Source organism: Micropterus salmoides, unplaced genomic scaffold (assembly GCF_014851395.1).
Source record: "Micropterus salmoides isolate LMB-PRFRI ecotype aquatic unplaced genomic scaffold, ASM1485139v1 Ms_hic_scaffold_12, whole genome shotgun sequence".
NCBI classification, from domain to species: Eukaryota; Metazoa; Chordata; class Actinopteri; order Centrarchiformes; family Centrarchidae; genus Micropterus; species Micropterus salmoides.
In genome coordinates, this window is record NW_024040263.1 from 31,555,730 (window position 1) to 31,568,966 (window position 13,237).

At 41.7% G+C, this 13,237-nt stretch overlaps 1 protein-coding gene across 1 annotated transcript; it reads right to left on the reverse strand.

Moving 5' to 3' along the window:
* Nucleotides 1-915: 915 nt before the first annotated feature.
* Nucleotides 916-9,666, reverse strand: LOC119898576 (C-type mannose receptor 2-like). The gene is made up of 7 exons (XM_038712704.1): nt 9,392-9,666; nt 8,350-8,449; nt 7,246-7,314; nt 6,756-6,847; nt 2,940-3,065; nt 1,700-1,799; nt 916-1,516 (listed from the first exon to the last, which is right to left on the reverse strand). The coding sequence occupies exons 1-7, from the start codon at nt 9,617-9,619 to the stop codon at nt 1,449-1,451; spliced, it is 783 nt and encodes a 260-aa protein (XP_038568632.1). The 5' UTR covers nt 9,620-9,666; the 3' UTR covers nt 916-1,448.
* Between the last annotated feature and the right edge of the window lie 3,571 nt (nt 9,667-13,237).

Sequence of the window (13,237 nt, forward strand, 5' to 3'; positions counted from 1 at the left end):
CTCTGTGCCTGTCAGTGATGGACAGAACTCTGAGCAAACAAACACTGCAAACTTTTTTAAAGTGAAAAGCCAAACAAAAGTTCAAAATTGGAGCATCAACAATGTAAAGGTAGTAGTTAATGTGTCACCACATTAACTGTTCACTGGACATTTTTGCTAGATCTCTGCTCTGATTGGCCAGGCACATACTGCCTGGCCTCTGGCTTGGGGTTTTACACCCTGTGTCTATTATTGACAGCTAAAATGTCAAGAAGGCTAACACGTTCATGCTAAAAACACCCAATGAGAAGACTTAAAAATGACAGTTAATAAACTACTAGCCAACATCAAGATTTCCTCTGTGTAGCGTGGCAGTGAACAAATCACCACAACTGTAAACAGCCTCAAAGAGCACATTAGCTTAAACAGACCATGGGGCTTCTGTGTTTCTGTGTTTACAGTTAGCCTACTGCATGTGTCAGGCTCTTACAGGTAGGTAGATTTAGATGGATATAGTCACGTGTTCGTCGCTGACATTTGAAACAGTCGAGGTTTCTGTGTTTTTACCCAAACTGGTTTTAGGGACCACAATGTCGGTCAGTCAACTGGGTCGGTCCACCAATTCAGTCCAGACTAAAATATCACCATGAAACTTTGTACATAGATCCATGGTCAACAGAGGATGAAGCACACCAACTTTGATGATCCCCTGACTTTTCCATTAGTGCCACCTTAATGTTGACACTTGGATTGCCTTGAAATCTGGTACACACAGATATTTTCCCCTCAGGAGATAACAGAAACTAAACCAGAAGTAGATAAAAAGTAACATTGAAAGCAAGAACCAAACAAATAATGATAAGAGTGAAATGAATCAACAAGTTGTTTTAATGCAAAATGTGCATGCATCTGCAGAATCACACACTGTAACTCCTGATTAGTAAAACAGTTTCCTCTGACCCCAAAAATATCACCTGTTCTGAAGTTGGTTTAGCCGGTTGACCTGTTGCATTGTTAAAAAGCATCTTGCTTACAGTAGTTCAACTCATGTCCATGTCAGTGATCTGATCTGATGTTACTGTTTTCAAGATGTTTGCTAAGGAAATATAATAATGTAACATTTTAGCTTCCTCTCTGGAGCTAAACCCAGAAAGTGAACTGTTTTTCTGTGAATAAGTGAGTGAATCCAGCTTCTGAATGATTGACAGTGGACAGCACAAGTAGCTATGGTAATACTTTGTGGGCAGGAATAACAGAGAGTCAGTGGTTACAAGTAAAAATCTAAACTACCACATTGAAAGTCTGGGATGATAAATTATTCTTTAATTTCTCTGTAAAATTTGCACAAGACAGATACAGTATTTTTCAATTTTGGTAAGAATACATTTGGATTTGAATAATACTTGACTAATATATTCCATCACTCTGTCTGTCCTGTCTGTGTGGGTTGTAGATTCAAAGTGCATCCTTCACACAGCCTCATACTTCACACAAAACGAAGGGAAGGTGTTATCACAGTCATAATTGCTCCAACCATCTGTAAAGACAGAAAGTATAATGGTTGTTGCAAAGGTTGCGAAGAAATGGCTAAAGCAATACTGTACAAAAACTGGCATAATTCATAGATCTACTTCAGGCTGCAGGTGGATCATAAAATCATTTTTTAATACAGAATATTTTGTTTGGAGAAACCACCAAGTGTGTAAACGTGTTATCTTACCAGCATTGAATGTTGAAAGGCACAAGTTGGTGCTTTCCGGAGACATCTGATCAAAAAATCCCTCATAGAACCAGGAACCATCGAGCCACAGCCACTGGTCCTGGAGTGAAGAAGTGAAATATTATCCTTTATTAAAAAGTCTGATTTAATTCCATTTTAATAAATACACTGATTTGTTTTCTTGCTGAGAGTCAAAAAGATAGGATTGACACCTTTCCATTTGTGTTTCTTAAATACAAAGTTTAAGCTACATGGTCATTCGCTAAAGATTCAAATCTATGGGAAACAGCTAGCAGAGAGCGAAAAAATACACCTTCCGACCTGTTTAAGCTCACTGATTAACGTGTTTACTGATTTGTTTGTAATTCATAGACAAATAGAGATGTAAACAAGTTGTGGATTTAGAGGGAGTTATGTGCTGTAACTCTTTCTTGACAAAATGGTTGAAACAGTCAGGCGCAGTGACATTGTTGCCCCCTCGAGCCTTTATGCTAAGCTAAACTCCAAACTTAAGACGTGAGAGTGGTATCGATCTTCTCATTGAATTCTTTGCCCAAAATGTCAAACTATTCCTAACTTAGCAAGTACCAACTCTCATGTGCGCTAGATAAGAACTGATTTTTGAGTTTCCGTGACACTCAACACCCGGTTATAGCTTGAAGATACATTTAAAGTCAGACACACACCACTTCGCCCTCCTGTCCCTAGCTTTATCTGATGGTCTTACATCAAAAGAACCATAGTTACACACAAACTCTTGTTTTAATGTCTACATCAGCTGCATACTTGCTTGCATTGCCCTCATTCAATCATAGGCGCCTTTTTCTCTGCTGAAATAGAAAACAACCAGCAGCCCGAGGAAGGTTAAAATCAAGGGCAACTGGACTAGGTTGAAGATACTCAAAGACATTTTCGCGATGGCTGAGCACCTTCACAGACATCAGCCAGGAGCCATTTTTAGACATGATTGCTTTCTCAATAGAAGTGATGGCTTTTTGTTACTCAGACATAGTTGTCTGTTACACACATGCACCTGGTGCATTAGAGGGAGTGGAGGTACTGCTGGAGAACAAGTAATGATAGACTATGTTCTGTTCTCTCGCGAGCTAGTTTGCCATGCACTGTGAGGTGACTCTGCCCTGTACTTGGGGGCATAACATGCATAATTTGTCACAGTTTGTGTTTTTTTTGGCCCAAAGGAAAGATGCTTAGTGTTTAATGTGTTGTTTAGTCATCTCACCTCAAGATAGAATCCACCGAGCCAGGCTGGAGAGATGTCATTAGCAACAGTTTGCTGATAGAGGAAGTAATACTGCTCACGGCTGTGGACTGAGACCAGGCTGGCATCGAGATCAGCGCAGTTAGACTGGCGGAGAGAAAGAAGACGGAGAAGGATGAAGCGTGGAATAGAGATGGAGATGGAGAAAAAGAGGTGAAGCCAAGTGCATAGGTGGGGTAGACAGTAACAATGAAGAGGGAGAAATATGAGGGGAGGAGAAGGAAAGAAAGTGATTGAGGGTGGAATGAGAGAAACAAAGTGATAGTAAACTCAGTTTGAGAAGGAGATTAACAAGTCTGTTGTATTAGACTTGAAGACCCCTTTTTTAACTGTGTGATTACTTTAAACCTGCCATAACTCCAACACTGAAAACTCAAAACTAGAAAAAGTACAATGGAACTCAGAGTTCCTACTTGAGAACTTCATGGAGAAGCGGTTCTGTAAATTGATGTAGTAATATTTTGCCAATGTTAATAGGTGGCTGGTTACAGTGAATAATCTCTGAAAGTCATCTTCTCTTCACAAAATGTTCATATCTCATGCACCTAGAACGCTTTTAGGTTGGAGGTTGAAAATGTGCTCTGGAAGATTCCGACCTCCATGTATGACTTGTGGGGCCTCACAACCCTGAAAACAAGTGCAGGCCTTAAGTCAAAGAGAGACCGGCTTTACCCAGAACAGGAAAAACCTGACCGTGCGGCCTGGCTGAAACAAAACAAAGAAATTCCCCCAAATCCTCTGTCAGTTACTTAACTGTGAATTTTAAGCTGAACCCAAACAGAGGGTTTCTATTGGTTGAGCCGTAGTTGATGTGGAGGAAACCCCGGAGGTGCGGCCATTTTATATCTGAAGATATAAATACAAGCTGAGCTCAGAGCTCTGTGCCGTTTCCCAGTTCTTCAGTGAACTGTAAACACACATTCCCAGCTGCACCAGCAGCTAAAGGAGGTAGTTTCTGTTCGCGCTGAACTCTGTATTTCCTGACCACAGACTTGACTCACGGGACAAGCTGCTCTGTTTTTCGCTTTTTACCTCTCTTTTACTTTTGTGTGAGAACACATTTTATGTTGGATTTCTGAGAAGAGTTGTTGTTTACACAGCCAAACTTCCACCTGCAGAAGAAGACTGATAAACTCAATGTAGTACTCAGTTAAGAAGAAGATAACTTCCGGATTTCCTAAAAGTACTGATGCACCTAATTGCTACCAAAAGCGATGACATGAGAGGCTTTGTATGTCTAGGCAGAAGATGATTCTATGTCGCTGCTGTTTGCCACAATAATTAGGATTTGTATAGTTTTTGGTGTTAGCTCCTGTCTGAGTGCAGAGACATTAGCACAGTCTATCTGAGCCAAAACCTGCACCCCCTGTTGAATGTAAAATTCACTGCTGATGGCTGAATGATAGATTGTGGTATACTGCACCTGCTGAGGCAAACCAGATTTGTAAATCTTGTTTTGTGTGCCTTTTTTTCCTCCTCCTTCCTGTTTACTAACCCCACACACACACACACACACGCCACGGGACATCTGCAGCCAGGGCTGGACTGGTAATCTGGACTACTTCAGACAGAGGACACCAAATGCATGAAAATAACCGATATGTTTGCTTCCGGGGCTGCAGTAGCTTCAACATCAGCGGCAGTACCCGACGAAGTGCAGGCACTCGAAGGAGTAAAGGAAAGCCGTGGCCACTGCCAGGCAGAGGAGGAGGCGTGAGACAGCGTAGAGGGACCGGGCCGAGGGACAGAGAGAGGAGAGTGGAGGTGAAGCGGAAAACGTGGAGTTGCTCAACGTGTAGGGAGGAAGCAGGGAGGGAGGGGGATTTACACTGGGGACGCTGGGGACATGTAGCCACCACTTTTTGCAATGGCAGATGTTAAAAATGTCCTGAAAAATAGCTTGCACCAAAAAATGTTAATTAACAAATAAAAATGCTATGAGAAAGGTTCTATTATAAATTTTTATTAATTCTATTATATTTTTATATTCTGAATTGTCACCTGCCACTGGAACTTTGTGCTTCCCTTTATAAAAATAAAGACATTTACACCATAAATTGGTGCAGAAAATGTCTCCAGAATGCAGGAAATTAAGTGTTTAATCCTCAAAATCTTTGAAAACCCCCTCTATCAAATATTTCATCAGTAAATATTTTTTCTAAGTAGTAGAAAAATAAAAATATATTCTTGTCTTGTTGTCATGGCGCCAATCTTCTGCAATGTTACGTTTCATGGGCTAAGTGTTTCATCACACCCCTAATATGAGCCCTTAAATGGAAGGATGGTGTATTAGTGCGGAGTGTCCGACCGTTTGGTGCGCCGCCTGGTCCAGCCCTGTCTGTGGCTAGCCTGGCCTGTGACCCACCGGCAGCCTAGCATCAGTGTGCGACGCCATTTTAGTAGTTAGAATAGACAGAGTGTCTCCCATCTTGATCCAGAAATCTGCCGACTTTAAACCTCGATTTTGAACCGGATCCACAAGTCCACCCGTCTCTCTCTCTCTCTGTCTCTCGCCCCTACTTTGTCATTGATTGATTGAATTTGTATTCCTCTCCGGGAACCATCACCTTATCGTGGTGGAGAGGTTTGCGTTCCCCGGTGAGCCTGGAGGCTGTGTTATCTGGAGCCTAGTGCTCCTGGTAGGGTCTCCCAAGGCAAAGTGGTTCCACGTGAGGGGCCAGACTGAGAATGGTTCATAAAGACGCCTGATGAAATGAGGAAACCCGGGGCCCCTGTCTGGAGCCAGGCCTAGAGGGAGGGCTCACCGGCGAGCGCCTGGTGGCCGGGTTTGCCACGGAGCCCGGCCGGGCACTGCCCGAAAAAGCAACGTGGCACCCCCCTCTCCATCCTTTGGACCCACCATCCATCGGAAGATCCGCAGGGGTCGGGTGCGCTGCCACATGGGTGGCAGTGAAGGTCAGGGGCCTCGACGGACCAGATCCAGGCGGCAGGGGCTGGCTCTGGGGACGTGGAACGTCACCTCTCTGTGGGGGAAGGAGCCGGAACTTGCGCGGGAGATGGAGCGCTACCAATTAGATCTGGTGGGGCTGACCTCCACGCACAGTCTCAGTTCTGGAACCGTACTCCTCGATAGGGGATGGACACTATTCTTCTCTGGAGTTGCTCAAGGTGTGAGGCGCCAGGCGGGTGTGGGGATACGTTGGTGTTTACTCCGGTGAACAAGAGGGTCGCCTCCCTATGCCTTCGGGTAGTGGGGGGGGGAACTCGGAGTATTCGGCCTTCTTGGAGACCCTGAATGGAGTTCTGTATGGGGCTCCAGTAGTGGACTCCATAGTTCTGCTGGGAGACTTCAACACGTGACCGAAAGAACGAGATCGCGGGTACAAGCGGCCAAAATGGGTTTCCTCAGGCGTAGAGCCGCTTCCCCTTTGCGTTGAGAAGAGCCACTTGAGGTGGTTTAGGCATCTGGTAAGGATGCCTCCTGGAAGCCTCCCTAGGGAGGTGTTCCCGGCACGTCCAGCTGGGAGGAGGCCTCGTGGAAGACCCAGGAATAGGTGGAGAGATTATATCTCCACACTGGCCTGGGAACGCCTCGGGATCCCCCAGTCAGAGCTGGTTAATGTGGCTCGGGAAAGAGACGTTTGGGGTCCCCTGCTGGAGCTGCTGCCCCCGCGACCCGACCCCGGATAAGCGGATGGATGGATGGATGGATGGATGAATTTGTATTTCTCTAATCTATGACTGCTTGTTTATCTAGTAGCATAAACAAGATGGACATGAGGCGCACTCTGGTGCCAGTTATAATGTGTTATTTACATCAGCTTCAGGCCAGGTCAGAGAGTCAGAGTTGTAGTAGTAACAGCGGCCCTGGAACCCCGTCCAGCCTTCAGGACACACCATCGCTGCTGCTGTGAACGTCAAACAAAAACAACATTATACATGTCGCACACTGCAACAATCCTGTGGGTTCGAATCTACTCAATCACTAAATCTCGGTACAGAACTTGCATACTTCAATTCTCCCTTAAAGCCAGAAACCAAAGAGCCGACTGTTGATCGAGCACATGTGTGAGTGGATTCTCAAACTAAATTGTTCCAGGCCTCCAGTCATTCAAATGAGAGTCCAATGGAGGTTAATTCCTTGGTATTTAAGGTCAAAAAGTTTTTAATTTAATTTTTAAAAACAAGCCAAGCTAATAAAGTAAACACCTTTGTCTCAGTCTGAATGTATGTGTGTTTTACGTGGTAACTTCATTATGAGGCTCCCTATATGTTATGTGATGCAAAGAAAATAAATTTGACTTACGGACATTGGAGTTCTTTACACAGATGGAGGAAAAGCCACCAGAGTTGCATGGGGAATTGCTCCATCCCTCTGAGAAGAGAAGATTAGAAAAAGGCCATGAGAACAATAGAGTGTTGTAATGTAATGTGTATATAATAAATGCCAGAACTCACACTAATGTCAAAAAGCTTTGAATTTTCATTCTGAAAATGAAGTCTATGTGCGTGACAAGCTAAATTTTTACTACTGGCTGCAGACCAATAATTTATTGATCATTTTCCATCATTTAGAAACACAACCATACACAAATATATATTCTGCTTTAGTATTTAAAGGCTCACTAGGTACCTTCAATAAAATAACAGTTTGGAATGTTTGCAGAATCTGTCACTATATCCTGATAGTGGTTACTTTGACAAGTAATCTGAGAAAAAATCTGGTTCCTTTGCCGTGCTCCTAATGCCATTTGCAAGAATCCATCAAGACTAAATGAAAACAACCAATCAGAGCCAGGAGTATCTAACGCAGTGTCAATCCCTGCTCCTGCATACGTTGGGCAGCTCGTCAGCTCGTATCTTCAGCACGCAGCTACAAGACAGGCTTTGCAAACACATTGTCTGAGAAAGAACCACAAGCAATGAAAAAGCTGCCCATCCCTCCTTTGCCAACAACAGCGTATATTACAAAACATGTGTGTGATCAAGTTCTGGCGCCACACGAGGCTTCGGGCTCATTATGTTCGATGCAATGACGCTCGTATTGAAGAGTTACAAAGAGGCCTGATAACAAACAGAGGGGAAAACTTTTGAGAAGGCATAGTCGTGTGCTAGCATCTCATCCTGCTGTTAGACGTTGTTACAGCTGCCTCTGAAGCCCGGGGCGCTCCACCGAGCACTGGAAGGGTGTCTTTCAGAAGTTGAGTCATGGCGAGGGGGATCAGGGTCCTGGAAAGACTACCGCTGTGGAGAGCAAGCCCTACGAGGGATGAGGTTTTCCTTCTGCTCATGTACAAACTCGATACGAGCGAAAGGTTTTGCATGTTCAATTGTAGTCGACTGCAGTTTTAAAATCGATTGCACGCTGTGATATTAGAGTCCTTAGACCCTCATATGTTTGTCTTTTTACCATTAGAATTAAGCAGTAGGCAGGGGTTGCTGCTGTCTGGGGACTCGATGCTCCAGCTGTTGTTATAGAACCAGGATCCATCAAGCCACAACCAGTTGTCCTGGAGGGAAAGCACAAGATTATCAGTGCTTTATTGTACAGTGGAGTTAAAATAACAATCAAACATATGAAGGAATAAAAATAGCAACACATAAAAATAAGCACAGCTGAATAAATCACATTAAAGCAAGAACATATTGAGCAAAAACACATAAGGAAAACACAATTCAATTATCTATGTATGTATATGGGCCAACACCACATTAGCAGTCATAACATTGAGCTCCCAAATGCATTCTGAAAACTAGGGGGGGGGGAGTACATTAATATAGAAAACTGCAGCTTTTACTTCCTGGTATTAAGCTTTTCTTTATTTCCTGTGTTAGCCATAATCCTAACAGAGTGAGCCGAGTGGGGCCAACGCTATCTTACTGAATCGAATCAGTTTCATTGCGGGGTTTCACATTATGACTATCCACTGGATAGAAATATAGAGGGAGTTCTGAATGGATGCAGGAAGGCTTGAACCTGTCTTGAATATGACAAAAAACAAAGCTCTTGGCAGATGATTAAAACAGCATGGTAGCACATCAATAGGTACACTGAATACAAATACGTCTTTTGAATAGTGTGTGGTTCAGGGTTTGCAGCGTGGCCCTAATGTCAAGCTTCATGACTTTCATCACAATCTCCTGGTCTTTAAGCATAGAGCAGTTACAACACTTATAACATACTCAAATCAGTGTATTATCATTGATGCATATGTATATGGGAAGGTGTTTCAAATCTCAAATCATCTAAAAAGTGTTTATCTGGTGGTGTTCTGTAGAATTTTCTGATTTACCCCTACACCCGAAATGTCACTACATCAGTCTATAAAAACTATATTTAACATATTTAAACAATTCACCTTTTTCTTGCTTGTCTTGAATGCCTTTCTTTGTGGTGCTGCAGAATACTACCACTATGGCTAAATAATTTAATATCATGATGTTGTTTGTACCTGTAGGTAGAAACCGCCCAGCCAAGCGTCTGCCCATCCATTACTGTTGGTGAACTGCTGGAGAAAAGCGTACTCCTGAATACTGTGGACGGAGACCAACCTGGACTCAAGCAGGGCACAGTTGGACTGTTGGAGGCGAAGAAGACAGAGGGACAAAGAGAGACACATCAGAGTCAGACTTCCTGAAGAGCTCATGATCAAGCTATAAAGACAGGTCATTTCATGCATAGATGGTGGTCAGATGTGAGGTTAAAAAACAGGCCGTGAGGATTCCTTCTAACTGAAACTTAAATTTGATAACAACATTATTTGACTTGAAAATGCTTGAAAGTACAATTACAATATAGAAATGCTTTTTGGTACTTTGTGTTGAAGTATCCACTGAAAGCACACAAAAAAAACACTGCACATACAGTGCACCACACAAGTGACAGCTTGTAAAAAGTAACCTTAATACTGTGGATCCTAAAATATCTAGAATGTTTTAATACAAGAATGTTTTTCATCCTTCCTGACTTGATTCAAGAATTCACATGCCATCATATTTTTTTTACCTTGTTTGAAGCATGAATATGAACTGTGTCAAAACGTTGATAGAAATAATTATAAATTATAATAAAGATTTTAAGTTGGAAATCTGACTTGATTGCGGAGATAGCTCATTTTTGACGGTAGGCTGCTGGATTGGCATCACCACAGCCTCTACTGCGCATCTCCTCCCACCAGGACGCATAGCAAGTCAACAAGATACCAAACCGCCGCAGTCAAGGAAATAACCTGAGTGCACCAACGGAAAAAAACTAATTTGATGGAGCGACACAGCGCTCCACGCCATGTGTTGACACCAAAATAGAAATTGTAAGATAGAAATGTATTTCACCATTCATGTGCTTATAAAAATAGCATTAATAGAAAACAGTGGCTTGAGAAAGTGGAAAACCAATCAGCCTGCCTTCAGAGAGCGTGTTTGGCACTGCGGTGCTGTTTGAGTTTACCTGAGCCTGAGGCCAGGTCATGCCCTCATTCTCAAAGTAGTAGCAAAGTCCCTGGAACACCTCCCATCCATTAGGACACATAAACTGGCTCTTTGAGGGAGGAATTGTGCGTGTAACAGGGTTTGGTGTTGATGGAGATGGCGTAGTGCCACAACAAGGCGTAGTAGTTGCAGGTGTAGCTGTGGTTGTAGGTGTAGGAGGTGTAGGTGTAGGTGTACTGTCACAAATTGTAGTAGTTGTAGGTGTAGCTGTGGTTGTAGGTGTAGGAGGTGTAGGTGTAGGTGTACTGTCACAAATCGTAGTAGTTGTAGGTGTAGCTGTGGTTGTAGGTGTAGGAGGTGTAGGTGTAGGTGTACTGTCACAAATCGTAGTAGTTGTAGGTGTAGCTGTGGTTGTAGGTGTAGGAGGTGTAGGTGAAGGTGTACTGTCACAACAAGGCGTAGTAGTTATAGGAGGTGTAGGTGTAGTTGTAGGTGTAGTTGTAGGTATGGTTGTAGGTGTAGTTGTAGGTGATGTAGGAGTGTGGAAAGAAGAGTGGTTGAAATTCGCAGTGACTGTGGTGGCACCAGTGACAGCATCCACTGTGAAAGGAGGCACTGTGAAAAGAAGAAAAGCCTGAATTAGTGCAAACAGATCATCATGTAAAACCCTCTGTTGAAAAAGAGCTTTAAAAATAAATAATAAATATAATATCTGCCATAAATCATCGGATCAGGGGGCTTTAGAAGTCCCGAGCCTTCGCTGCTGCTGCCCCAAAACTCTGGAACAAGCTCCCCCGTTCGCACTATAACAGATGTTGTTCATTTTAAATCAAAACTTATTTATTTAGAATGGCTTTTAATACGCAGTAGTGGTGCAACAACTTCCCTCTTCTTCTGATGTTTTTAGGTAACCTTATCTGGCTTACTGTTTTCGAGGCTTCATGTTTTTTCTTGTCTTTTATTGAATGCTGTGTTGTTTATTCTTGATTTACGTAAAGCACTTTGGACCCCTGCTGTAAAGTGCTATGTAAATAAATGTTGATTGATATATTTTTGCCAGTTTGAAAACATAAATGTAATTGATATTATAAAGCCTGGGCTAACCTGAGGAAGGAAAGACATTTAGTAGAGTTTGCACAGTGTACCAGCACAGAAAGACAATACAGTAAGGGACTCAATTATTTATTATATAATATTCATAATTTCATCCACCCACAGGAAATAAAAATTTATAGACTGATCTGATTTGAGAAGAATCTTCTCAGTAACTTTAATGGGCTCATCATCAGTGTTTTTGTGGTTTTATTAAAGTGGCTGTATTTTCTCTATGCATAAGAAATGATAAGTAATCACTTTCTACTGTGCTCTTAAGAAGGTGGAACAAAACGCGCATTTAATCTTTGGGTATTTAACCTTGTGCTGCTGTAGTCGTTGCTATTTACTTTAGGTATTGAGACCTGATAAGATTACATTATACTTTTTAGACCTGAGACCGTGTGAAATCGCTGCCTGTCACATTGACATAACTAGTCAACTGTCTAAATAAGCTTAAATGTGTATTGATCACAACCACTGCAGTAATGTTACAAGAAGAGGGGTTTTCAGCACGCTGAACTGAGGGAAAAAACATTTTTTGGAGTTTTTGCATTTGAGGACAAACAAATCACACTACAGACACATTAGTGCCTTAAACTGCTGTTGTGGCAAACTAGATAGCAAACATTTGCAAATGGACAGACCGAGCCTAAACGGAGCAACACAGGCATTTATTTGGAGTTGTGATGAATGTACATGTTAGTGTCACAGCAGATTTTTATCTCCCACATTAGTCCAGTATTCACTGATTCATTCACCCACCTATTGTATATTATTTTTGTATATAAAGTTTGTTGTTGTGAGAAGCATAAAGGCAACTAAAACTTTATCTCGTTATACAAACCTATGCTGTAAAATGCTAAATAAATCTACTTTGCAGGCCAGAAAGCCAAAACAATGAGCCACAAGCAGCTATAAAGCTCTGTAAAGCTGAGGGGAACTGAGGAAGCTGTCACTTTTTAAAAAGTCAAGTTCAAACGACTTGAAACCAACATGTGATTTGTTAAAAATTAATAAGACGCATAAACTGTGTCTTGAGTAAGCAGTCGAATGAGGTTGTACATTTGGGTGCCAAGCTAGCAGGTGCGTCCTCACATTTGTTCTGGTTTAATGTAAGGCAGCTGCTTTTAACAAAGTAGCCTTATCTTTGTGGGTTATTTTACCATGTACGGTGCAGAACCCAAAATACTTCCACACAGTGCTTCCATACCATGAATATCCAATTAGCATGACTTCGCTTGCTAGTATCATTTTAATTTTTTAGCTTAGTTTACTGATCAAAAGGGTCATGCAATAGGTCAAATTAATTTACAATTTTAAAGTAATTATGAACTGTAAATTCTGAATTCAAAGTTCTTTCTTTGAATCTTTCATTACACAGTCATTTGGTCCACATCATTATAATAAATATGGAGATTAGCTTTAAAAATCCCACTGAACCTAATTGCAGCTGTGTGTGGAAAAAAAATAAGAGTCTGAATCTAAAACAATTTTGCCTTAAAATTCATTTGTTTTATGAACTATTAGGCCACATTGAGGAGTAAAAATAATCAGATTATTTTTAGAAAGTCAAAATATCACAGAATAAAGTCGTAAAAACCCAGAGAATAAAGTCATAATATTATGAGAATAAAGTCATAATATTACGAGAATAAGTATGATATCACGAGAATAAAGTAGTGATATTATGAGAATAAAGTAGTGATATTATGAGAATAAGTCATAATATCACAAGAATAAAGTCATAATATTACAAGAATAAAGTCATAATATTA